The 27,563-nt window shown below is 35.5% G+C and overlaps 1 protein-coding gene across 4 annotated transcripts in view; it reads right to left on the bottom strand.

Annotated features, from left to right (window-relative positions):
* The window catches only part of LOC117317723 (protein Wnt-10a-like), a 52,557-nt gene extending 25,396 nt beyond the window's left edge, over window positions 1-27,161 (bottom strand). For 2 of the 4 annotated variants that reach the window (XM_033872622.1, XM_033872625.1), the window contains exons 1-3: window positions 12,414-13,163; window positions 11,545-11,964; window positions 487-749 (exon numbers count right to left, since the gene is read on the bottom strand). In XM_033872622.1, coding sequence (XP_033728513.1) covers window positions 487-749; window positions 11,545-11,714 — 433 coding nt within the window. In that variant the 5' untranslated portion in view covers window positions 11,715-11,964; window positions 12,414-13,163. Of the gene's footprint in view, window positions 1-486; window positions 750-11,544; window positions 11,965-12,413; window positions 13,164-26,998 lie in introns of those variants that run through there. The other 2 variants (XM_033872624.1, XM_033872623.1) reach the window with 2 other exon arrangements.
* Between the last annotated feature and the right edge of the window lie 402 nt (window positions 27,162-27,563).

Here is a 27,563-nt window from a genome sequence, read left to right as displayed (position 1 = left end):
AAATATTTAGGTAGCTTGGCTTAAGCCATACGAGAAACTGGCCACGAAAAATGTTGATAATGGTAAGTTAGGAACCGTGTATCCCATTGATGATACCAACATTTATTTCGGTGTCACCTTTAAAGAAAGCTTATACGAGAATCAACGAGATATGTCCAAATTCAGATTGACTGATGAAAATTTGATAAATGAATAAATAAAAAGCGTTAACATTGAAACTTAACAAAATTTTCAAATGCAAAAACAGAATAGAAGTGTTTATATACGTGTTGCAATAGCATTTTAAACTGAAAATCGTTCTGTTGGTAACCGTATTTCAACAGGGTTCCATCGAAACTGATGGTGATGTAATCTATTTCACTAGTGCACGACTTGTAGAAGCATTGTAACAAATCGTAAACTGAGAATATTCATGGAAAAACGAAAATTATAAAGCATGAAAAATAACATAACGTAAATTTCAAAAGAAATGGATAGAAAAAATACCTTTTCCAAGAATTGGGCTCGCATGAGGATTTTTATTTTTCTTTTCCAGCGTGGAGCAATTCCAGCGGTGGTCCTTCAGCTGGTGCTGACATTCGTGAATGGCTACCTGAATTCCCTGAATGGCTGATGCCGTCACATCCGGGTGCTGAAAACAGTGTTCGTACTGATGTGACGTCAGGGCTGGGTAGGTTTTACATACTGTGTTAGGGTCAAGGTTAGGCTCTGGGGGAAGATTCAACCGTAGGATGTCGTTACTCATCCCCCTGTGGAAAGATGTTATAGGACATCATTCTAGGAATAAATAAACATCAATATTGAAGAATGAGCTATTTGAAGAAATGAAGAAAGGGGGAAAATCCAATACGGCTGCGGGTATTTCTGGCTAGGCGATTGGGTGCCGTAGATCGTGAGTTCGAGGCCCGGTCAGGGCACGAGTCAAAAAGTTGTCTTCCTTCGTCATTTGTATTACTATGTTATATATATATACTGAAAGACGAACAGTCAGGGGATAAATGTATTCTTAAATATGCTATTTAAGTCCTTGAGTCCAGGTATCAATGTGAATAATATATGTCCAGTTTTCTTGGAAACGACTCCAAAGTTCAATAAACGAATTAAAAAATTCTTACGTTATTTTGTTTGCACTATCACATTCATAATTAAGAAGGTAATGACGATTGTTTTCTGCCAGCTGATTAGTATTGCACTTTTAATAACTAATAATTATCTACTAATTTTCATCATACAATGATAGAATTTCCCGCGTAATATTCAAGACAAAAGAAATGTTCATGCTTTTTTCATTTAGCGGACGATGTTTTATTAAGGAAATATCATAGATGCTATGTGTTTAAATACTAAGAAAGGAAAAGTATGAGATAGACTCTGTAACGTTTTATTAATCTTTTAAGTTTTAAACATAACTCAACTGTATATCTATAATACCAGATATTTAAGATAAATATTTGTAACAAAGGATTTCTAGTTTCTTCAGATTGACAATTCATAGTTATCAATGTTAAATCCAACATGACTATTGGATTCCATGTACTAGCCGTTAGCGACAAATAATCAGTCACGAAAATACCTGATAATCTGACTATTCTTCCATAATGGAAATGCCAGGTAACTTATAGCATAGTAGCTCTAGACTTTATCTGTGTACACGGTCCCCATACAGTAATTAGTTACACAAAAGTCGTGCGATAGAGACGTAAATCCATGGTTTTGACTTGATACGACATTGATACATACTGTGTGTCGTTAACATATTGATGTGGGAACTATAGAGAAATAGGTATACGAGTCGAGGATTATTACATATATACCTAACCTTACACGGTAATATATACATATGTATTTTAACAGTAGCATTTGTGTATAGTATTAATTGTTTCGTGGCTAAAACGAAACCTGTATTATCAGTAAACCAAGCCATCGACTATAAATTGCTGCCCATCTTGTTAGCTTTTCAAAATTTGCGGTTGTAGATAAATATTCAATCTATATTGAAAACCCTTTCATTGTTTTTATTTAATAACGTACCTTTAAGAAGAGCCAAATATATTTTAACGAATTAAATATGAAAAAAAGTTTTTATTAAAAAAGCAAGAGTTCAATCGTTACTCCGTTTTCTTGCATAATAAGAAATTATTGATTATTTAAAATACAACTGATATACCTATAATATACCTACTTAATATCTATCAACATTACCAGACGATATGTAAACAAACGACGTGCTTGTTATGTAACGAACGATCGGTGTTCCAAGTTTAGGTAACGGTCGATATGGACTGCATCAAATATTAACAATCTGAATCTTATTCTTCGACACCACACCAAAGTGGTGACAGACCTTAACCACCCAAAGTGGTGACGGACCTTAACCACTTAAAGTGGTGACGGACCTTAACCACCCAAAGTGGTGACAGACCTTAACTACCCAAAGTGGTGACGGACCTTAACCACCCAAAGTGGTGACGGACCTTAACTACCCAAAGTGGTGACGGACCTTAACCACCCAAAGTGGTGACGGACCTTAACAACCCAAAGTGGTGACGGACCTTAACTACCCAAAGTGGTGACGGACCTTAACCACCCAAAGTGGTGACAGATCTTAACTACCCAAAGTGGTGACGGACCTTAACAACCCAAAGTGGTGACGGACCTTAACCACCCAAAGTAGTGACAGACCTTAACCATCCAAAGTGGTGACGGACCTTAACCACCCAAAGTGGTGACAGACCTTAACCACCCAAAGTGGTGACAGATCTTAACTACCCAAAGTGGTGACAGATCTTAACTACCCAAAGTGGTGACAGACTTTAACCACCCAAAGTGGTGACGGACCTTAACCACCCAAAGTGGTGACAGATCTTAACCACCCAAAGTGGTGACAGATCTTAACCACCCAAAGTGGGGACCTTAACCACCCAAAGTGGTGACGGACCTTAACCACCCAAAGTGGGGACCTTAACCACCCAAAGTGGGGACAGACCTTAACCACCCAAAGTGGTGACGGACCTTAACCACCCAAAGTGGTGACAGACCTTAACCACCCAAAGTGGTGACGGACCTTAACCACCCAAAGTGGAGACAGACCTTAACCACCCAAAGTGGTGACAGACCTTAACCACCCAAAGTGGAGACAGACCTTAACCACCCAAAGTGGGGACCTTAACCACCCAAAGTGGCGACATATCTTAACCACGCGAAGTGGTGACAGATCTTAACCTCACAATGTTGAAACAGACCTTGACCACACGAAATGGCACAACTGTATTTCGCGATTGTGTCACAACTGATTGAGATTTCCAATAAGGGAACAGGGACTGGTCTAACCAATCGTAACCAGCTTGAGTGGGATTTCCGTTTTCTCCGTACAAACATCTGATATTTAAACAAGCCTATTGATGTGCTCAGTTCAGACTGAACACTCGCGAGGACTCTGATTTAGGACACTGAATGAGATGCTCTAAAATGCTGGATTTGACTCCTTAAATCCAAAGTAAACAGAACGGCTTTAAAGTCAATGTAATGTTTAATTAGGCGGTATCTAAAAGAACCCTTCAAAATATGTACAATTCTATTTCAAATCAATTAAATGTAAATTAAATATAAAGATTCTGCTGTTTTGTTTGAACAACCGATTTTCTGTTAAGGAAAAAATCATTTCCTAAAGGATGTGTTTGCCCAACCCCTTAAGATGCGTTTGCTGTGGAATCCGATACTGGGCGAACTTGTGAATCCAGTAATTTGCGGTTAAATTCATGTCTTCAATTGTAGATGAAAGATTTGTCTAGAAAACCCGAGTCAGCACGACACGACCAAGTCCGGTTGTAGGGTATCCATTCATAAGTATTATGATGAATGATGTTATTTATAGTCAAAATACAAACAGAATATATCCTCTACTTATTTGGGGATTGGAGTTGGGGAAACATTTCGACATTACGATTTATTTTATCCATTTTCCACGTGATATTGTGTAAGAGTCTGATGTACTTATATCATACCTAACTTACCTTTACTTACTTACTTACTTACGTGTGATATGACCAGTCTATACCTTACTTACGTTGGATAGAGTGTACATGTACCACCTATTAACCGTTCCTATAGATAAGATATTTATCACAGGTAAAATGATATCGTGTAACTATTCTGTCCCTGACAAATTTACCCACAATTTAAACACCAACTACTTGTTAAATGGAAGCTATATTTCTGGCTTTATATTGATTTGAATGATACATATGCTTAAAAGAACCTTTGTTGGAACGAAATACGTGGGTTTACCGGTTTTAATGTACCAATACTAATGTTTAACATGATATTGTACCATGACAATAAACTCTGTTACTCATTTCCTGTTGGTCAAGTATGGTCAGTCACGTGGTTTTGGTGGTCAGCGATACTACAAACAGTACCAAGGCCGAAGAATCGAATACCACATAAAAATTTGGTTTTATCTAAACATAAATTTTGTTTGCGTCACTGATGACGTCATTTAATTAACTGAGATTTCGTTGACGAAACAAGTACTTAAAAAGATTAATTTGAAATACATGAAAAAAACTGAATGTTCATTAAAGATATTCTAAGATTGGAATTGTGCAAGGAAAAGATGCTCAATGCGAAATATGTTGTATAAAAAATGGCATTGCTTCTAATTTGATTGCTGTTTTCGTCATAATCTAACCACATTAGATATATAAGGTTGTTACACAAAGAGACACACGTCAACGAAAACACCTTCATATAAGGATTGGGGGAAATGTAGACAAGTTTAAATTCATCATACATCTGTTTCGTCATTGATGCAAGGAACAAAAAGAGTATGGAAATCAAGAAAAGTGAGGAAAGTAAATATATTAAAATAGATATGCATTAACCGCATGACTAAACCAGTCATTAATTACCAATAGGTAACCAAAATTTTTATATCACTTTTCGCAACCTGTTACTACATTTCCACTAGCGACAATTTACACCATTGTTCTTGGCTTATTACACAAAATGCATCTTTCTAGGATGTTCGCGTTTGAAATATTTGAAAATTTGATAATAGAATCATGGTGATATCCAATCCAAGGTTTATTCCTGAGAGTTATAAACTTACGTAGGAACCTAAGATCTACTATGAGTAATACAACCAAGAATCTAAGTAATCATTGTAGCTATGATTTAGATAACGATAGGCTGTCTACAACGGTTATAGACATTAAGCTTAATTAGTTTAACAAAAAGTAAATATAAACAACTTATAGTACAAATTATAAAAGTAGAAAACTAAAAACTAATCTACATGTCAATTGATGTATAATACTCGTCATAAATTATGCTGAATATAGGCCGGATCTGAAATTAATCTAAATAAAAAAATCGTTATGTTGATGTCATGCTTTGTCAAGCTGAAGGGTACGAAGCACATATCTATCTGGTAAAGATTCGGGTACCCTTAGTCAGTGATCCGTGACCTGTATCATCATTGACGGACAGTAGGGAATACTGGTTTGTACCGAGTATCAGGCATTGTATGGCTGGCCGATATAGTGTTAAGAACCCCATATAACACCCACACTCACCTGTGCAGGTGACACGATACCTAAATCGTAGATTTTACAAATAGGAGATAATTAAGTTTTGCCGATTTCTATAGCTTGATAGTGTAATTTGTTAGATAGACAAGATGAGATCGGGATATGATGATCGCCGGTTTTGATCGTCGCCCTTGTTTACGAGTGTTTACTTGTTGTTTGGGGGGATCTGTCTCTCTGTTTATGAACCTATTGTCACATGTGTCCGTTAGTCACACCTGAGGGAGTCATCGAAATGATTTTTCATCAAAGGCCACCCACTCTGGCCACCCTCTTGTCCTATCTAGAGGCCAGGCGAGGAGTAAATGGGGTGTTTAATAGCCCAGTAACACTAATCCCATCACTGTAATGGCCGGGCTCCCTCCAATTCGATTGATATTACTTACCTTGATTAGATTAAAACCGGGGTGTTTTGATAATCACTTACCCATTGCCATCCACACAACCAGACTAGTGTATTCTAAGGGACAGATCTCTACATTTGTTGTATTACATTTACCCTACTAAACCCCAAAGAAAAGTAGGTATTCACAATTGTCGGTCGGCACCACTACATCTACATTAAGTCTATTTTAAAATTCTTACTTGAGTACTAAAAATTCCACCCCCCCCCCCCCCCACACCCACACCCCAAAAAAAAACACCCCCCCCCCCCCCAAAAAAAAAAAAAAACAAAAAAAAAAACAACAACAACAAACAAACAAACAACAAAACAAACAAAAACAAGCAATAAAACAAAATCAAAACATAGAAGGTATCGGGACACTGGGACTTGTTCTTTCTGCTCTTTGTGGTTCTGCTGTTAAGGTATTAGTTTATTTCAGTTCATTTTATGTTTGTTGTCCTAAAACTTTATAATTATGTCGTTTGTCTCCCAATATGTCAGCTTCCTACTCACAATTATGTTGTTAATTTATCATTTAAATTCTTCTGAAAATCCACAGTTCAATATACCAAATAGTCAATATATCTATTAGAGGTATATCATTGCTCCAACATAAGGATGTCAAGATATTCCTATGGGAAAGTTTACAGTAACATAAGGTGGAACATTACCTTAATATTTAGAGGCAGGTTTACAATATTCGGTCTTACACATGCTGTACCTTGAATTTGACATTATTGGGATACATTTTCCACAATGGGTCGCGTTTTACATTGTTTTTTTTCCTCAAATGGCATTTGTGCCAAAAAAGATAATATTATTATGAGATATTTACTCTTAATGTATGAATGATATCTAAATTGTTTTTACAATTTATAATATAATACAATTACATACTTGTTAGCATTCTATTATCAATTATAAGCTAAACCACACGGAGACGGCTTTGTTGAAAATGAGAAAATTTGTAGATTTTATCGCTCTTTTCACAGCTGGGTGTATCTTAAAGTGACGAAGACCCACTCAGACTATTGTAGGACTCCGGTTTTCCGGTTTTCGTTTATATAACTCCACATCATTTTCATCACATAGACTGTTATTCATGTCCCTGTCGCCATATTGATAAAAAGGTCAATTTTATCTAGACATATATACTTGTTTAGACGACATCACAGCATCTTATTTATCCCTTCATTGATCAAAGTTCGGCAAAACCGGAAGTCAAAAATAAAGGAAGACAGGTCACTCTTAAATGGCGTTTATCTATGATAAAGTAAGGGATGAATTACAAAATATGAATAATATCAATTTCAATTTTTAATATTTTCCGTATAATTGAAAATCTAAGCGCCCGTACCTTTCGGTGCTGACAGCGTGTGGGCGGTATGTTGCGATATATCGTTGATACTCTGGTCATAAGGTTCATGGTGAGTAGCCTATTATCTCTATTATCATTTTATATTCACAGCATATGTGTTAATATCCCTCCTCACACAAACAGTTGTTCCCGAGGATAGGCGAGGTCGTCCAGGACGTTACGATCCCACCTTCTTCTGGGCTATCATATATACTATTGACTACATCTACTATATACTTCAATGTATCCCCGTTTCTAAGTTTCTAGAAATGGTTGATTTCATTTCATTTCTGTGAATAAAGTTATAATAAAGATGTAACGATCTTACGTGACGAAAAAAAAATAGAAAAAAAAAAAAAATATTACAAACAGAAAAAAGAAGAAGAACCCCCTCCCCCCCCCCCCCCCCCCCCCCCCAGAAATTTTTGAGGTAATCAACTTAATAAAAGACTCTTTTTAGGCCTTTGATAAAAACGTGATCCACATTTAAATGAAGATACATTATTATTTTGGTGAATATAAGTGTTTAAGTCTACAATACAAGGTTTACCGTCCTTCATATTCTGTCAGGCCTGTACTGTACTATTTGTGTCTTTCCACAATCCTCTGTTCAAAATAAGTGGATTTGGAATGTTTTAAACACAGACTTTCTTCATCTGTTATCTTAAGAGTTGTGATAACTTGGAATAAAAGTCGTAACATGACCTCAAGCAAAACGAATCTTCAATGTTATTTCAAAGAAATGATCCAGCAGTATGTACAAACAGCAATGCGACATGAATCGTCTGAAATTAGGAAGCTACAGGTGCGAGGGCAATCCGTCATACGAGATAGTCCATACCTGTATTGTACATCAAACATATGTACGTCTAATCAAGGATTTAGGGGAGAATGAACAGCCTGAAGGAAGACCTGATGAAATAAAACCGAACAAGACTTTAAACACGCCGTAAGATGTCTAATTTAGAGCGAGAATGCATACATGTTATTTTTAACCTACATGTATCAGAGATTTTTCAGAAAAAACACACAGCAATTCACATGGTGTGACAGAAGGTATCTTTCTTGTTTTCTTTATTATAGGTAGTCAAATGTTATATAAGTATATCGCGCGCTTTCATCAGGGCCAACAAGTGTGATTGATATAAGTTAATATAACTTGTTTTGCAATTATTGTAAACTAAAGTAAACTTTACATTTTTATATCTCTAAATAGAACTAGTTATCTTGAGTAATATCCAAATATTAACAAAAACATATAAATTCGAACACAACGGGAATACGAAACTAACGGATAATGGGGAAGCAAAACAACAACAAAAAATGGATTGTGGGTCTTATAACAACCGGAAGTAAGAAACGCAACACACACAGAGGGAAAAAATTGTGGATAATTAACATTACACGTCAAATATTTCTGATCGACTCTCTTGCACCACATGTGGTGCATGTACCTATAAAGCGTAATCAGTATTGTAACAGGGAACCAAGTAAGTTAATCTTATAAACTTTACACATAGTAACCCCCACACAACAAACCCATTCCAAGACGGCATGTTCATCCTCACTCGAGTCTAGATGTAATAATAGCTCTACAGATGATTGTAAGCTTTCTTTAATTGTTACATCTCGTTCTTACTGGTATATACACACTATTACATTTCTATTTTAGAATCCACGAGATGTGCTGGTGTCATTTCAAATTACAAATACTCCCGTGGCACCAGGGCTTGGTGAGGCAATGTACGTGTCAGTATTATACATGTCTTGGGCGGGACTTAATGGTCTCCGAAATGTTACGCGATATTTGTATAATTGGCAGTTATTCCAAACTAGGTCTATCTTTGTGAAACTTATCACTGTGGAATGTTTTCATTTTATTCTTGCGACTGTTGTGGAAATCTCATCACCCACGTTTAGTAAGTATAGAAGAGGCCATTTGTCATTTTCACACACACAATATACAAACCTGTAGAAGATATATTTCCGAAGACAATTCACTATACCTACCACTAAGAGGCTGACACAGACATTCCCCAATAACAGGCCCAATTTTTTTTTATAAAATCTACGTATATACCTAAAGCCATGTCACGTAATATACACCAAAATTATTAATCTTTTTCTAGAACATTCGTGGAATCTTTAACATCCATGTTCTCTTTGATGCGGCCAATAGAACATTAATTTTCAGGGACTTCTGTAACAATAAGTATCAAACAACAATGATTTAAACGAAGTTTTTGTTATTTTATAATGAATTATATATCAACTTAAACAAAGCATTCTTTTTGACCTGGATGGAAGGGCGCGAGGAAGAAAACCCAGAGAAGCCAGAGAAAATCCACGTTGTCGAGCAGGTGACTACTTCCCTTTTCACATCCTAACAAATCCAATTTAATAAAATACTGTACTTTTATCAAATAAGTATCCTGGGTTTTTAATGAAACACATTACTGAAATAATCGTCATGTCGCCCGAACCAACCTAACTATCATTTATATAGTCATGTCGCCCCAACCAACCTAACTATCATTTCTGGTCATGTCGCCCCAACCAACCTAACTATAATGTCTGGTCATGTCGCCCCAACCAACCTAACTATAATGTCTGGTCATGTCGCCCCAACCATCCTTACTATCATTTCTGTAGTCATGTCGCCCTAACCAACCTAACTATCATATCTGGTCAAGTCGCCCCAAACGACCTAACTATCATTTCTGGTCATGTCGCCCCAACCAACCTAACTATCATGTATGTAGTCATGTCGCCGCAAATAACTAAATATCATGTCTGGTCATGTCGCCCTAACCAACCTAACTATCATATCTGGTCAAGTCGCCCCAAACGACCTAACTATCATTTCTGGTCATGTCGCCCCAACCAACCTAACTATCATGTATGTAGTCATGTCGCCGCAAATAACTAAATATCATGTCTGGTCATGTCGCCCTAACCAACCTAACTATCATATCTGGTCAAGACGCCCCAACCAATCTAACTTTCATGTCTGGTCATGTCGCCCCCACTTTCACGTCTGTAGTCATGTCATTGTCATGTTAATCACTCAACCCCCCTACCACCACGTCGACCCCTCCAAAAATCCTCACTAAGCACTAAGCGTCATATGTAATCTTACCCCCCCCCCCCCCCCAAAAAAAAACAAAATATACCGTTCTTAACCATACACAGATGCTGTGAAGTTTCCAATTAGTATGTTGGATGTGCCAACATATATGTCATTGATATCAGCCAACGTGATGGACTAGTGATGGACTAGTGATGGACTATGGAAGACATGCTTACGATGCTCACCGGTAATATGAATTAATCTCGATATACTCCATAACATTTAATGAATGTGATATACAATGTAATCATGAAAATCACTGAACACAAAAGACTGCGTGGATATTTAATACACTTTCATACTTACCAGAAATATCAAATGCATAATTCAAATATCTATCTTATCAATTATTAAGACACTTTCCCGGGATATTGTATGGATTATAAAGACGCTTACCAGGACTATTTTGTCAATTAAAAAGACACTTACCAGTAATATTGTATGATTTATAAAGACACTTCGTAGTAATATTGAATGAACAATGAAGACATTTACCCGTAATATTTTAAGAATTATAAAGACACTTTCCAGGAATATTGTAGTAATATTGTATGAATTACAAAGACATTTACCATGAATATTGTATGAATTATAAAGACACCAGGAATATTGTATGAATTATAAAGACACTTACCAGGAATATTGTATGAATTATAAAGACACTTACCAGGAATATTGTATGAATTATAAAGACACCAGGAATATTGTATGAATTATTAAGACATTTACCATGAATATTGTATGAATTATTAAGACACTTACCAGGAATATTGTATGAATTATTAAGACACTTACCATGAATATTGTATGAATTATAAAGACACTTACCATGAATATTGTATGAATTATAAAGACACCAGGAATATTGTATGAATTACAAAGACACCAGGAATATTGTATGAATTATTAAGACACTGACCAGGAATATTGTATGAATTATAAAGACACTTACCATGAATATTGTATGAATTATAAAGACACTTACCATGAATATTGTATGAATTATAAAGACACTTACCATGAATATTGTATGAATTATAAAGACACTTACCATGAATATTGTATGAATTATAAAGACACTTACCATGAATATTGTATGAATATTAGCAGGATAAGAGTAAGTGTCCTCCCCGTACTGGAATGATACACAGATCGAGTCACTCCCCCACACAGATCACCTGTCCGCCGTTCTATTGTTCTACAATGCATTGTTTTACACCTGTTACACGTGTCTGAGTTTATTACCTCCATCATATCACAGATGATATATACCGCGTGTTCACAAACCCACCACACGTGGGGTCATCGATGATATTGGGTCAGTCACACTATGTCCAACGGTTCCTGGACTCGTCACACAAACTCTTTGTCTTCCTTTTCAGATTTGACAGTATACAAAGTGTTGCTCTGAATAATTCGGTAGTATAGACTGGTCACATAACTTTATATCGATAACACTTTCCACATTCGTATCAATTTTCGCCAAAGTCATTCTCTCCCGCATCTGGAAAAATAAATATTAAAGTAGATTAAATCTAACACTTCTTTTTATTTCTTATTAAACATAAAATATCACGAATGAAATAAAATAAACAAAAAACATGTAAAGGCATTTACAAGTGAAGCCAATAACAGAATGTGTTATATAAGTATGGTTTGTATACGGGTTACGTAACCTCGTGGTTACGTAGTCAGATTGATAGGTTTGAATTTATTTACACACTCATGCTTCCTTGTGACCCCGAACATTAAACTGTAGAGTCAGATTCGTCACACCGGCCTAATTCATTACATCATTTCGATATACTGTAATTCAATACTATATAAAATAATATAAACTCACTAAATCAGATAAATATTACAAGCGGTCAGCATGGCGTGCGGGTAAATCATTGAAAACGCTGAAACCAATTCTCGTAAACAAACAACTTATTATATATCACTATTACTTACCTATGCGTGTGAACGGTCAGACACACACGATACTTGGCCGTTATAATAGGAACTTCATGAAGCATGTAACAAGTGTATTACACAATCTAAATTTTACAAATTAAACAATACGTGTCTAGGAGATTTATTTCATTTTCTTACGTCGTAGCCAAACTCTGCTGAGTACGTTCCAAGTGGAATGTATTTAAAAAAACTCCGCTGTCTCTAGGTTCTGTTAATCCTGTATATATATCACTTGCGTTCAGTCCTCTGTTCAATCAGCTATGGTAAGTGCTCCAACAAACTCCGTTTTTCTTCTATTCTTGATATTAAAGCCCCATATATCTTATCCAATTTGTTTGAAATGTAAATGCAAGTATTTGCCAAGCTACATCGCTGAGAGTATTTCCTTGGTATAGTTCACCAATATCTGGCCTTGTCCGGGACTAGCACGTGAAGCTATGCCCCTCCAAATCGGTTTTTAAATCTGTTTGTCATAGTTTGTAACAAGGACGGCTCAGTAAGCGTAGTAACACCCACGTTTTGTGTTCGAGGATGGGTAGTTTGGGGGGTGTGGTCAGTGCCGTAGAAAAGTGTGATGTCTGTCATTGTTAGCGCGGTGACTTACCAGTCCGTTTTACCTCTGTATCATGCACTTAGCAGACACGAGATCGTATATACATTTCTCCTTCATTCAGCCGACTGTGAACGTAAATTGAAAGCCCTATCGACCGACACCACGGAATCTAAGCTAAACAACCAATTGAGAATCAAAGGAGAGGTACGCTATCACAGTAGTTTGTCCCGTTACAATTGATATCGTACACACATAGCTTTACCACCAACCCTAATAGCTTTGTATACAAAAGACTGCCAAACGTCAGTATGCTTTATCTCAATAGCAATGTGTCTCTTACATTTCTCCGTATAAATCTAGTATATGGCCAAATCTTCATCAGTTTAATCTGAATCATGATAAGTGAGTCAGTTTCCTCTGCCCCCCGAACTAATCTAATTAACACCAAGCGGTAAAGATGTGCCTAGCTATTGCCCTTGATTGCAGTTCTTTTATTTATTAAAATAATATGGTTTGAATTATGTTCTATCTATCACGCGAAAGAGGAGTTTTGCTTTGATAGCTAACTTGTAATGATGTAAAGATGGCGGGATGGATCATGGAGTATTACCTACATTAGTATATCAATCTCCTATCAATCTCGCTGTCAGAGCTAGCTTAGTCAATAACTCATACCAAGAACACGTTGAGTAATTCATGATAAATATGACTGTAAATTGTCACATTCATATATGTATTCCTGTGGTAATTCAGGTCCAAGTCACAGAAAGAATTTGCCTAGTATCACAAAGTTTGGCACAGTAATAATTGTCTTGGTAATATAAAGATTTGCCAAAGTCACAGTAATAATTGTCTAAGTAACATACAGATTTACCTAAGTCACAGTAAAATTTGTGTTAGACACATTAAGATTTGCCAAATTCACAGTAAGATATTGTCATAACATCATTAAGCATGATCTTAATCTCATTAAGATTTGTACAGGTCACCGTTAAAATTGTGTTAGTCTTATTAAGATTTGCCCAATCAAAATCAACGTAAGAATTATGTTAGTCACATTAAGACATGGCTAAGTCACAGTAAGAGTTGTGTTTGTCACATTAAGATTTTCCCAGTCAAAGTAAGACGTATTCAGTCGCTGTTTCAATTCATATTTAATGTCAACAATTAAAATCCTCCTCCTCGATTCTGCATTTCAGATATATAAATTCTCTCGTAATCGAACAACATCCAGATACTCTTCATATATTATCTAATTAGAAAAATATGATTAACGATAAACACTTAAATGTATCATGTTAATGAATTCACGAGCTTTTCCTTAATAACACAACGGAGATGTCTCTGTGATGTATATTCCCTGACGTTGATGATGTAGAGTATCACAATACATGATATATAATATACATCTAATACTGCCAACAGGTTTAGGTGTTGCAGTATACCATCCAAATCTACCTTACCTAAAACACATGTTTAGCTGTTTTGAAAATAATTATGATATAAACATAGTACCGTTTACTGACGCTTGAGTGACGCTTGAGTGACGCTATTACAGTCTTGTACCTGTGACCCGATGTATACGTATTTTTAACCCCTACATGAATGACCTGGTTTACTTTTCCACACAGATTGGACTTTCACAAAAAGGACATCAAATGTTGGTGTCGAAAAATTGTAACAGATAACGGGGAAGTCGATCCTAAACCCCTATAGAAACAGAAGACATATCCACAGGAAAAGGACCCACAAGAATGCTAGAATCATTTACAGAAATAAATCTAAAATTAACATAAATTCTCACAAAAACAAACCGCAGAGAAGAGAAAACGCCATTGCGAATGGAATAGAAAACATTTGTTATGCGCTACAGAAAACCATGGCCTAATCCAGGTGGACTAGAAAGATGAACGTTGTCTTAAAATTTTTCTAAAACGTGATTAGCCCTCACCAAACTCCATCGCGAAATCAGGTCCTTTTGAGGAATAAGGTTGTCTATAATTTATGTAGATCATGAACATAACACGAGTGAGGCAAGAAACCAATATTACAGTCACTGCAGTTTGCCATAATGAGGACAAACTATATATTTGTGTTGAGACCCTGAAAACGTGAAAGGATGATAAGGCCATGCGTTCCGGAAGGGTAAACTCCTGATGCTTCATCGACGGCACCGAAATAAAAACTAGGTCAAATCCGGATAAAGTAACATTCTCAAGATAAGAACTAGGCCGGGGACAAAGGAACCAGTAGGAATATCAAGAATAACTAAGCAGGTATAACTTCATATCTCACAGGGAATTTGAATATATCCAAATGAGACCATAATGGCAACTAGAAAAGGTTCCTATGGTCTTTATTGGCTTGTATCATTCAATATCTTTTGTCGTCACTGCTTCTGTCGTTAGTAGGTATCTGTCAAGGAGATCGTGATTAAGTCATTGAATGTCGAATCAAATGCGACATGTTGGACAACGTAGGTAGAAGAATCAAGATAGTCTCATAACCAATGACGATGTAAAATACATAGAGGTTTGCGAGGAGATAATAATTAGTACAAGACGATTTACGTCCATTTTTACTCCTAATTAGGGTTAATGGAAAATTATTAATGTGGCTTGGTCCTATTAACCCGCCCCTGTGAATGAGTAATCTTGTAAATTCTGTACCGAGAGGTAGGCTATCTAATGAGCTCCAGAGAGACAGCACTGGAAGCGTATCATAACAATTTACCATTCCTTACAAACCTTTTACAGTACTAGATGTTCGTCATGAATAGGTCATAATGACGCTTGATTATTTACGCTTAAATGGAAATCCTCTTGTGTGTTCTTTATAGATAAAAAAATATTTGTTATGTTTTTCTATGAAGTGTAAAAAATGTCCCCAGAATGACATTTTATCGAGAGTTATTGGTGTAAGGTCAAAATAACGCAATTATCTGCTAAATGAAGTCTTTATCAGCAAATACAGAAATAGGAAACAGCATTATAATTGCTAATTTTATATATTTTACATCGTTTTTTTGCACCGTGTTGCCATTAGGTAATAACACATTTTGAACATTGAACATCTTTCTAAAAATACCTATAGAATGCCAAAGTCATGTTTTATTATCAATAGGCGGCTTCTGTATCCCCTATTGTAAATATATATTACTTAGCACTGGATTTAGCCTCGGGATCCTTTATATGCGTTGAATACTGTTAGGATATTTTACTGGTATGATAGCTATGACTTTTTCTCTTTTTTTCTTCTCGTAACATCCTACGCAACAACAACAACAGCATCTCTGTTAATACTATTATATATAATATATATGTATACAGCCTACCCCTAATAATGATGCTGAATGATAGAGAATGCTCTTTTAAACCGAAGTAAATCAAACCCTATAAAATTAGATTGATAATATCGTCCTCACCAGAAGGAAACACCAGTGCCAATAAAAAATGACTTAAGAGTGATGGCATGTACAAAAACTATCACAGAGTTTTCCACATTATGTCTGGGTTTTCTGATTTTTGAATATATTAACAATAGACCAGTCATCATTTATATGTCAGCCTGACCTCTGCTACAGTTGACGACCTTCATATTCTTATCACAAACAGTCAAGGTCAGTTAACAATTACCGTGATTTAGTTTAGTATATCTTGTTTACAATGAATGATGTACAATAAATTATATTTCAATTATGATAAGGATATTATTTTGGGATCTTGTTCAGTCAAATAAAAGAAGCTAAGCCATCAGACAGTTATCTAAACGGTGATATTCTTTGCTGAATGTCAGCATTATATACGTGCTGTACGGAATACCCCCAATCCGACAACCTTGAGAATAGGTTTTCCCCATCATCCTGGCGTAATACGCAGACGCCATTGAATCGCTAGTTACACCAGACGCTGACAATAAAGGATTAAGAACCGCGGCCCTTCAAACAGGACACGTGTAAAAACTTTATCATCTTGTCGCTGTAATTCGCGGCAATGTGTTTTTACACAATCACAAAAAATACACAAAGACGGATTTGATTGCAATGCTGAAGTGCAAGGTTGTTCAACAGACTTCGAATAAACATAGGTATGACATAATACACGTGTAATGTTTATTCAGATCACCCGATACCAGTGGTTAGCCTACCCCAATACTTTTGATGTTAGTTATTGACAAGATATAATCCGGATGTTTAGACACTTATCATTGTATACTAATGCTAGGACGTGAGATTTCGCCAGAAGTGTTTGTTGAATTGATTATATTAATATCGCTCATATAGTAGGGTATTCTGGTATACTGTGAAAATACCGTAAAAATGTAAAAACAAAGATCTCATCTAATCGTCATAGGAAACTTACCCTGATAAAATTATTCCAGAAAAGTTGAATGTATCACACTATCTCGCCGTAATTGTGGGAGATGTCAAGGTGTGGAAAATTGTACTTTAATTAATGAAGCAGGTAATTGTGTACATATTGACAAGTTGACACGTGAACTTAGTCCCAGATAAAGGAGATACACGGACTCCAGCAGTGGTTCATAAGAACAATGTGATAGATACATTCTCTTATGGTTCATGCTGCAATGAACATTATATCACATTGAAACAATGTATTATATTGACACATTGTATTTCATTGACACATTATATTACATTGAAAAACTGTATTGCATTGAAACATTGTAATACAGTGAAACATTGTACTACAGAGAAACATTGTACTACAGTGAAACATTGTATTACAGTGAAACATTGTACTACAGTGAAACATTGTACTACAGTGAAACACTGTATCACATTGAAACATTATATTAAACTGAAACATTTTATCACAGTAAAACTTATGTCAGTGAAACATTGTAGCACAGTGGAACATTGTATTTATGTGAAACATTTTATTACAGTAAAACATCGTATTAAACTGAAACATTGTATCACACTGTATTTCAGTGAAACATTGATGTACCGTGAAACATTGTTGTATAGTGAAACATTATTGAACAGTGAAACAATGTGTAAAAGTGAAATATTGTAGCACGTAAAATATTGAATTACAGTGAAATATTCTTCTACAGTGAAACAATATATTGCAGCGAAACACTACAAACCAAGGTTAATTAACAAGCTGCTTTCTAAATTTGACAAAGCAAAAATATAATTCGAAAACAGGAATGCATTAATTACATCCATAGTTACAGTACATGTCTGCTAATACATAGATATATCGACAGTCATAATAGGCAGGTTTGGCCGCCATAGAAACATATAAATCAGAAATCTAATTCTCCTCAACGTACAAATAAATACACAAAGATACTTTCGGAGGAATAAACACTTTTTCAAAGAGATTCAGATTAAGTAGAAAGTTATGGACTATGGCGGAAGGGTGTATTGACACAATGGCTGGAAATCTATCTTTTTTAAAAATTCAAATACTTATAAGAGGCGATTTGAAGAAAAAGATATATTTTGTGTTAAGTTTTAAAGACATCATTAAACAATACGGCAAAAATCTTCAGATAAAACAATTACAAGGCAAACAAAGATTTCCGATTAATATGTACAGATATACCTTATATTGTTCTTACTATTAAAATTGCTAATTTATTATAAATGCTCATTATCAACTACCTAACATTAAGATTACTGTTCCCTTGATGAATGTTCTGTAAATAAATCAGAAACTAGGTTACAAAATAACATAGCACTTTAATGAAGTACACAAGATGTGTCTCGACCTCATTGAACACAGGACGAACACAAAAACTCCAACATATCTGATATGAAGGGGATGCTGAAAGAAGGATTTGAAAAGATACGTTTAATTGGTGTTAATAAGGCAATATTGATGTAATACGTTTACATCATATTAAAACAAAGACAAAATCAATAACATTTCCATGTCGGTGTTCGCTCTCTGACGACTGACCTGGAATTGACCTTACATGTTTAAACTTTCGTACCACGGCTGATAGAATCAGGCTCCGACTTCCAAGTACACGGTATGTAGGGAGGAAGTATGACTAGATATGGTGCCGGGATGAATTTAATCTGATCTTTCAGTTGAACTATCTTATCTTGGCATCAGTTTCAGAAGTACAATGTGTTCTTTGTCTTACTTGCTTCCTTCCCGACATAAGACACTGGTGAGGGTGTGTATATAAACAAAGTCTCCTGTATGTTTGACTATCACCTGAACTAGGTATCGCCTTTAAGTGTCTGTCGTGTCTGACGCTGTGATTGGGAACAACTTGCTCTTTATTTCATAGACATCTTTTAGAAAATTGATTTCAAATAAGGCTGTATAGAAAATTATGTTTTACTTAATGGACAAATGCTAATATTCCGTATTGAATGTAAAACAAATGAAAAACAAATATTATTATCTCGAAAAAATTTTAAATATTGAAATCTTATATTTGTATATATACTTATATATAAGCAATATTAACGACTAACAATGTTTCCCCTTTTAATTCTAACAACGAAAATTTAATTTTTAAACGTAAATTCTTACCGAAACAGTTACAAAATATTAAATGTAGGATTTTTACAAGCCATAGATATGATTTTAAAAATAAACAAATAAATCAGGATATTGATTTGTATTTCAAAACTGCATGAATAAGATATTCAATTTAGATTTTTTTGAGAAAATAATTACTTTCCCTGAAGGACCTGTTGCGACCCATGGTGCTCTTTGACAAAAGGCTCTATCCCGAACCAATGAGGAGCGAGGCCCTTCCGCCCGTAGATTGATTCTGATTTATCGCGTTGTAACACGAGATTTGGATACAATCAAAGATGGCGATCGTTAAGATGGTACCTCGTGCGTATCTTGGCCTATTCTTTTGTCGGGTCTTTCGGATCAATACTCTGTAACCCTTTGATGTGGCAAGGCCTGGTAAGATGGCAAATCATATAATTATGGGAAAATCCAACCAGAAACAACTAATTCTTTAAACCATTTTGATACGCGAAGTAACCACTTAGTATATCTTCTCATCTTCATACAAGGGTAATGGAATGGTTCGCGTTAAAGCACAGTAATAGTGCCGATATCACTCCCTTCCTAGTACTAAATCACTGTTAAGTATGAGAAGGGTGAGCTCGTGGGATCCCTTGGAAATCTTAGCTGTCCTGACGTGGACTAACATCTAATTAAATGACTTAATATATTTCTCCCTGACCCCGGGGTGCTTTCCTAATGAGCCATTTACCAGCAAATGTGACGTTAAGAAAGGGATTGCCTTTTGCATAATTAATTTGTAAAAAGGGTCGGTTTGTCACCCAATGTCAACTGCACAATCACAACACCGTTTGATGATGTCGTCATTGCACCTAGCCCAAACATGGTGCATTCTTAACCAACGAGTCAACATCGTGATTAAAGGAAATTTCAGCAATACTCTGAACCGTTGATTTGCTTTATCTTTCTATTGGTATGTCTTTGTAAGCAGATTTTAAAACTAAAACTAAAGATTTGAAATGAAAATAAAAAGACGAAATAAAGTTGTCCCCCCAAATAAAAATCCGAACTGTAGTCGGTCCCTCTTACCTTAATTTCCCAGTATTTTACAGGGTTATATTCCTTCCATTACATTCGCCCCTTTTTCCGGAAAAAAATTAATAAAAAATATGTTTGCTGTTTTATTGTGAATTAGTTGCTCCATTGTGAAAAAATGGTGGGTATTTGAGCCAGCATTTGGGTAGAGAAATGAAGATAAATTTGGATTATCTATGAACGCAGCTTTCTATCAAAGACTGCTTAACATTTCATCTCCGGCTTAATTTTGTATGCACAGGAGAAATTGTCAAGAGTTTATTTTTCGTCTGATAAGTTGTTCCCATCAGTAGCTCCTCATTGAAGCCGGGATTCAGAAGAACTCAACACAGAAGGGACACCAAGATATAGGCATAGTATGTTTACATAGAGGAGGAAGTGGGCATGTCCAATAATTTAATTTCGTCTGTTTAAACTTGTACATTTGATAACCTTTCAGAAACATTTACTCCATCGGTATATTCTGGACCGATGCCAATGTTTGGAACCAAGAATTAAACCTGTATCTATTTTTATCCAGACCAATACATCACCAATAGTGAGGACACAATCTCCGTGACAATGCTTGATATGAAGAATACCTTATCCCAAATTTTCCGAAAATGCCTTTTTGGTCCAATGAAATCTATCCACGAACGGTAGATTTATTTTTATTTGATATACATTTCAAGCATATTTCAAACTGAAAAAGGAAAAAAAAAATTAATAAAAATAAATAAAGATAATAATCTCCAGCTTATAATTGAAATATGTTGAAATAAAAATGATATCAGAATTAGGCGCGACCAGGTTAAACATAACTTAGGTAAGCATAGGTAAGAAATCTGTGGAATTCCTCACGGCAGCTGTGAAAACTGTGTAAGGGATCCCGAGTAATAAACTTACAGGCGAAGGTAAGTAAATAATAGTAGGTATCTGAGTGGCTCTCCTTGGCTTAATACCCAGCCCACCCCCGTCAGTGTTAACTAGCTATCAGGTCGGTGAGGGGTAGTTATCGAGACCCGAAACCTATAATTTACCCCAGCTTTGTCCCACAAGTCTTTCCAGTGACATCACAGATACGTTTGGCCTACCAATGGTAGGGTCTGCAGTAATTACCAACAATTCAGGCGACTATTGTCGCATTCATTCACTAAGTTAAATCAAAAGATGAAGGAATGTTTGTTTTGTAAAGTTGACGTTAGTTTTTTTGTCATGATTGGACACAATACGGTTAAGTTAAGTTACACACTCTCTCTCCCTCCCAAACCTCAATGTGTGGTCTCCTAACATTCCAACCAATTTGTACACTTTGTCATCAGATGTACTTGAGGACAAATTTATAAACGATGTATTTTCATGTGATATTTTACCTGCATTTTAAAGTATATAATGCACAGATTTGTAAAAAGAAATGTATTTGGTAATCTGATATTGTTAAAAAGGGGGTTTACTGTCCAAATCTTTGTCACCAGATGTACTTGAGGACAAATTTATAAACGATATATTTTCAGGTGATATTTTACCTGCATTTTAAAGTAAATAATGCACAGATTTTTAAAAAGAAATGTATTTGGTAATCTGATATTGTTAAAAAGGGGAGATTTACTGTCCCAGTTTGAATGCGTTATCAAATACGTATGTCGTTTAATTAACCTGGATATCAAAATAACATCAATTACTCTGATAGTTTTACTGATAAACGGCATGTAGGCCTGGAACATAGAGTTGTAACTACAAACAGTTCAAATGAACATCTGCTTATCAATATCATTGTATAGAAAGATAGACTTACAGAATCAAAGGTACTCATTTTTAATTAAGTCGGCCCTCTTATGAGGTCAATAAAGCTTTACCGCTTCACTTTTGATGTTAATCAAAACACTAGAATTGTAGCGAGCTACTGTGTCAATACATCGTATGAACTGAGCGTAAAACAGATGTATTGTTTTGGTTTTCTAACAGGTGCTTGCTTTAATTGAATAAATTTCGGTTGGCACTGAGTGTGATTTCCGTCTATAATGCTAAAGTGATATGTGCATCATATGAAAATGAATTTAATCGCGCACCTGTTTTCGTTCAGGCACTTGGTACAGGCATCGCCACTGACAATTTAAACTCGCCCTCCAGAATATACCTAGACGACTTTTTACTGAGTAAACATGTTGAGAAGCGGAATTCAAGAGATTATTCGTAAATTGAGATGCTAAGTGGTTAATATTGGTTTTAAAACTACGAGGTCACTGGCTCAGCGATAACCATTTTATATTTACAAAACAGAACAAATATTTTACTAAAATTAATTTAAACTTCAAAAACTAAATTCTGAATGGTTGCAGCCCTTGTATTAAACAAGATATCCTCCCCTTCAATCGACAAAGTAATTCAATGAAGTCACCATTCAACCCCTTTTCCTAAGAACACTTCACTCTCCTCTAATTGGAGGTAAAATAACGCAGAACAACCTTCGACTATCTCAAGCCTTTACGATATGGATGTATCCATACCGTAGCGGTTAACAGCTCGGTTCTGTAAACTAACTTGCCTATGTTTATTTAAGACTTGTAGAGTTGAGAAGGAGAGAAAGATAAAATTTTACTGTTTTTTGTTGAGGAGTAAGTTGATCATGTATAATAAATAAAACATATTCTTAAACCTACCCAAAAATCTTACATTCATTCCGTACAAAATACTTCTGACACCATTTAGTTATATATACAGTTGCACTGTGAAGAATATGATTTTAAGAATAAGAAATTTTAAACTACATGATTAGATTTCTTTAAAAAAAAAACAACAACAAAAAAACAAAAACAAAAACAAAAGACACATCCCGTCAATAATCAGCGTAAATGAGAATTCGCGGAAATCTAGATGACTAGATGAACAACTAAAGTATGTAGTTTCAACGAAAAAAACCCATCTTATTTAGGATAATTTTCCTAAAATCACAATTTTCACGATAGATGTCGACCACTAACAATCAAGACCACAATGGGGGTCGCCATCTTGTTTTGAGATATGTTTTTGTTTGATATTATTGAGACGATTCTGAAGCCTGGAATGTCGGCTCTTCTACTCCATCACTACACAGGTAAAACTTGACATGACGTTTATTTGACCTAAATGTGTATGGTAGATGTAGCCGATAAAACATAAGACGCTCATCCTTCCGGATTGCCAGACCTCCTTCCGATTCTAGTTAAATATTTCAGCTGGTATTGTTATGCCATTGGCATCTGTTTCGATCGAGTTAAAATTTTGGATTGCTTCATACATATGTTTTATATATTTTTTCCACACTATTCGGAACTGGAGTTTTATATCATGCAATGGAAGACTTCCTGTGATATTATAACGTAACTTACTCACTGCTCACGGGAAGTGATTGTCACGGCAAGATTTGTAACTCAAATTCCGAACATCAAACCGTCTCAATACGTGGAAAATAGAACAGCTGTTTGCTTTGATAAGACCTTTAATTAAATATTTCTAAAACAATGACCTAGCCTCTTTTTATCTTAAAATATATTTCCCCGTCATTTAGTTTTTACATGCTAATAATCTTCTAACCACTTACATTCATGAAGTCATGGTGTTACAAAAGAAAATTACCGTTTCCCACTTGGCGAGGGAAAAAAAATAACAACAAAACACAACCCCCCCCCCCCCCCCCCCCAAAAAAAAAAAACCCAAAAGGAAACAAACAAACAAATAAAGAAAAAAAAAATAGAATACAACAAAACAAAAATAAAACCAGTTTTTAACATTAAAGATCTAATGTTTTAACAGAAAGTTATCATACGATGACCACGTGTTTCCATGGGCCGAATAGTTCCAATAGCCAGACAAGATACAAGATATAATGATTATAAAGAAAAAAAACTAGACACATAACTAATAATATCTGTCAAGTGGTCCCTCAAACGAATGTTTCAATGAAACTAAATCAAGAAGCTGGCTGTTTCCTGGAATTGACATGGTTAAGACATGTCAGTATTACCATAGGACTGTAAGACCTAAGTGGGTCCGGGTAGGTTACCAACACATCTTTGTTGAGTTATTTTGGCGACAAACTCTTCGGAAAATCTATGGCCATCTTTTGGCCGGCTTGTTTTTGTTTTCATTTTGTGCTCATATAATGATGTAATGCCAGTCGGATATATCTCTAAACAACTTCAACACACAACGTAACCATGAGGAACAGCTTATAAGTAGGCTATATGATAAGCGTTGGGATTTCATTTTCGAAATTGTTAATTTTCCATTTCTAGATAGCAACATCCCTGCTTCCCATACCACCGGGTTACATGCCCCGTTTAAATTCGATATTCAAGGACTTGTATCCCATTGCCATGATTTCTATGAAAGACGCCGACTAATGACGGAATGGAATTACAACACAAAGATGGCGGTTGATGAAAACCTTAGGAAACCATTATTATGGTCGACATAATGACTTAATTGAAAATATTCTGTTTCCTCGGGTGCGTTCGAATCATGTTAATATGCCAGGACATTCATCTATCATATCTTGGTTCTCGTGTTGAGAGAATGACTTAACCGAGATTTGGATATGTCAGGCGTCGTCGATGTAGCAGAAAACGCTCATCACCTGAAACACCTGGTCTAACATTACTTGAATTTTTTAGTTGAAAATCTATATTTTGGTAATATTCTGACCTCGTTATATCGATTTTGAGCAAGAATCGCGGTTTCCTGTATATGTCAGTATTCGCTGTTTATTTTTGAAAGTTACGTATAATGAGATGGAAACCTAGGTTCAAACACGATACAAAAAAAATATATATATACATGTATATATATAACCTTAAAATATATCTCATCAAATCTATGCAATTCCCTGTTTAAAAAAAGTGAAGCTTTTAAGAGGGCTGGTACAAACAGTAACTAGTAAAATTTCGCGTAATTTCTAAAATAATCTAGAAAATCAATAAATGTAATCCAAATTCGATTAAGGTGAATATCATAACAAGACAATACGTCTAAATCTGCATTTATTTCATGAATACTGATAAATATCTGAGCTCAAGTTACAGGGAACTTTCTATCACTGTTAAATAATTGATATATTTTCTTGGCCATTTTGTGTTTCGGGACAAATACAAGTTTCGATGATTATAAACGGTTACCTCCACGTGTCAGAGAGACATGGTTTGATACAGGCGGTATTTTGTCCGATAGGTAAACCGTGCATTTGATAAACCGGACCCACAAATAATCCTGTACAAATATTTGGCCAGTGGTCTCATCCTACCAATATATACCCTGTCCACATTCCAGTCTGGTCAATATCAGTGTCGTACATGGGTGTGAAGATCTGTGTATCGACAAAATGTCACAGAAGATATGTCACAGGGGAACTCCGCAGACAGTCATGGCACAACGGTGGGTGGGAATGGTGTGAGAATTTGTGCTGAAGGACCGAAACGATAATGTTAGAAATTACATAATTCAAACATTAAACATAAGTCTGCTTTATGAACCTAAAATCTTATTTCAATCTATAGCGAGGTCCTAATTAAAGCTTACATCAGTTATTAGTATTGAATATACTGTAAAACCAAATCGAATGTTTATTCTAAGGAAATTAAACACGATGTAAGATACAAAACCTCATGGTCTGTGATAGTGAAAAACCGGTATAGGCTAGGCATGCCTAAATAACGGAATACTGTAACATGAATTTCATTCTTTGCTGTGCCATCGGATCGACTGAATTCGATAGTATATTTAAGTCAGAGAAATTTCAAAATATCAGTGTCCTTTATAAGAACTGACTTGCCGCTAGATAGCCTCAAATGCCTTTAAAGTTGTTTTGAACTCCGAGTTTTGTTTATAGGTTCATAAACTAGATTACAATAATTCCACGTGCTCTGTAACAATGGCGGGTGTTGACATTCAGATAATTTACTCACTTAACTGGTGAAGTTATTCCTAAAATCTTATTTCAATCAATAGCGAGGTCGAATATAATCACATTTCAATAATGCTTAGCAACCGTATTTAGAACGGAGTTATATCGCCTCGTTTTTCTCGGACATAGCCTTCCTGCTAATGTGGAAGTTGAAACGAAATTGTGTGTTTATCTTCAGAAACGGGAGGCCTTCTAAAGCATATATGGTTCGGGGATATCAACATTAATTAAAGTAGACCTTATTTTTATGTCACTAGCACGTGTTATGTAACACGTGACTTACGTTTTCTTAACAAGGTTAATTAATTATTAACACCATGTCGGTCATTTTCAAGATTTTCAAACCAATTTCTCGTAAACATAGAATTATTATTGAACGTGCTTAAACTGTATTGTTGCTAAAAAAAAAAACAAAAAAACAAAAAAAAAAAACAAAAAAAAAAAACAAAAAAAAAATTCTAAAAAACTCCATATTGAAAACACAATAGTATATAAAAAATAGATCAAAATGTTACATCTGCTATATGAACTATTTGTCACATACCTCTAGAATCTCAGCCTGATGGACACCACTCTCACCTGGACCCACGGGGCTGACAATGACAGCTGCCTGTCGCTACGTCAGAGGCTCAAAATGCCTGTCATTGTGGGTTGGACACTCGGAGAAAAATAAACACCAGGCTATATTTTCTTATTCGTGTAGACGTTTTTCTGATCTAGTTTGGAATTCAGTGTCTGTTTCCAATATACAAGCAACATGATGACCCAGAGTAAGCCTGGGAGGGGACACGCTGTTATCATTTGTTTCACGTTTACAAACAAACATTTGGACGATCTGATCAGAGGGACCAACGACAGCCATGTACAATGACCGACACACTGGTGTATGAAGTCGCCAGGAGATTGAGGATCTATCATGTCTTCTATTTGATGATATTTATTGGATAATCGCGTTGTTATAAAAGTATCTCGAAATTTATTGAGAGAGAGAGAGAGAGAGAGAGAGAGAGAGAGAGAGAGAGAGAGAGAGAGAGAGAAATGTTTGAATAACAACTACTAATGTGTAAGGATTTAGTTTATTCATACCAGTAAACAGAGTTCCATGCAAT

Source organism: Pecten maximus, chromosome 19, assembly GCF_902652985.1.
Source record: "Pecten maximus chromosome 19, xPecMax1.1, whole genome shotgun sequence".
Lineage (NCBI taxonomy): Eukaryota > Metazoa > Mollusca > Bivalvia > Pectinida > Pectinidae > Pecten > Pecten maximus.
The sequence above is the reverse complement of the archived record's forward strand: the minus strand, read 5'-3'. Positions and strand labels throughout refer to the sequence as shown.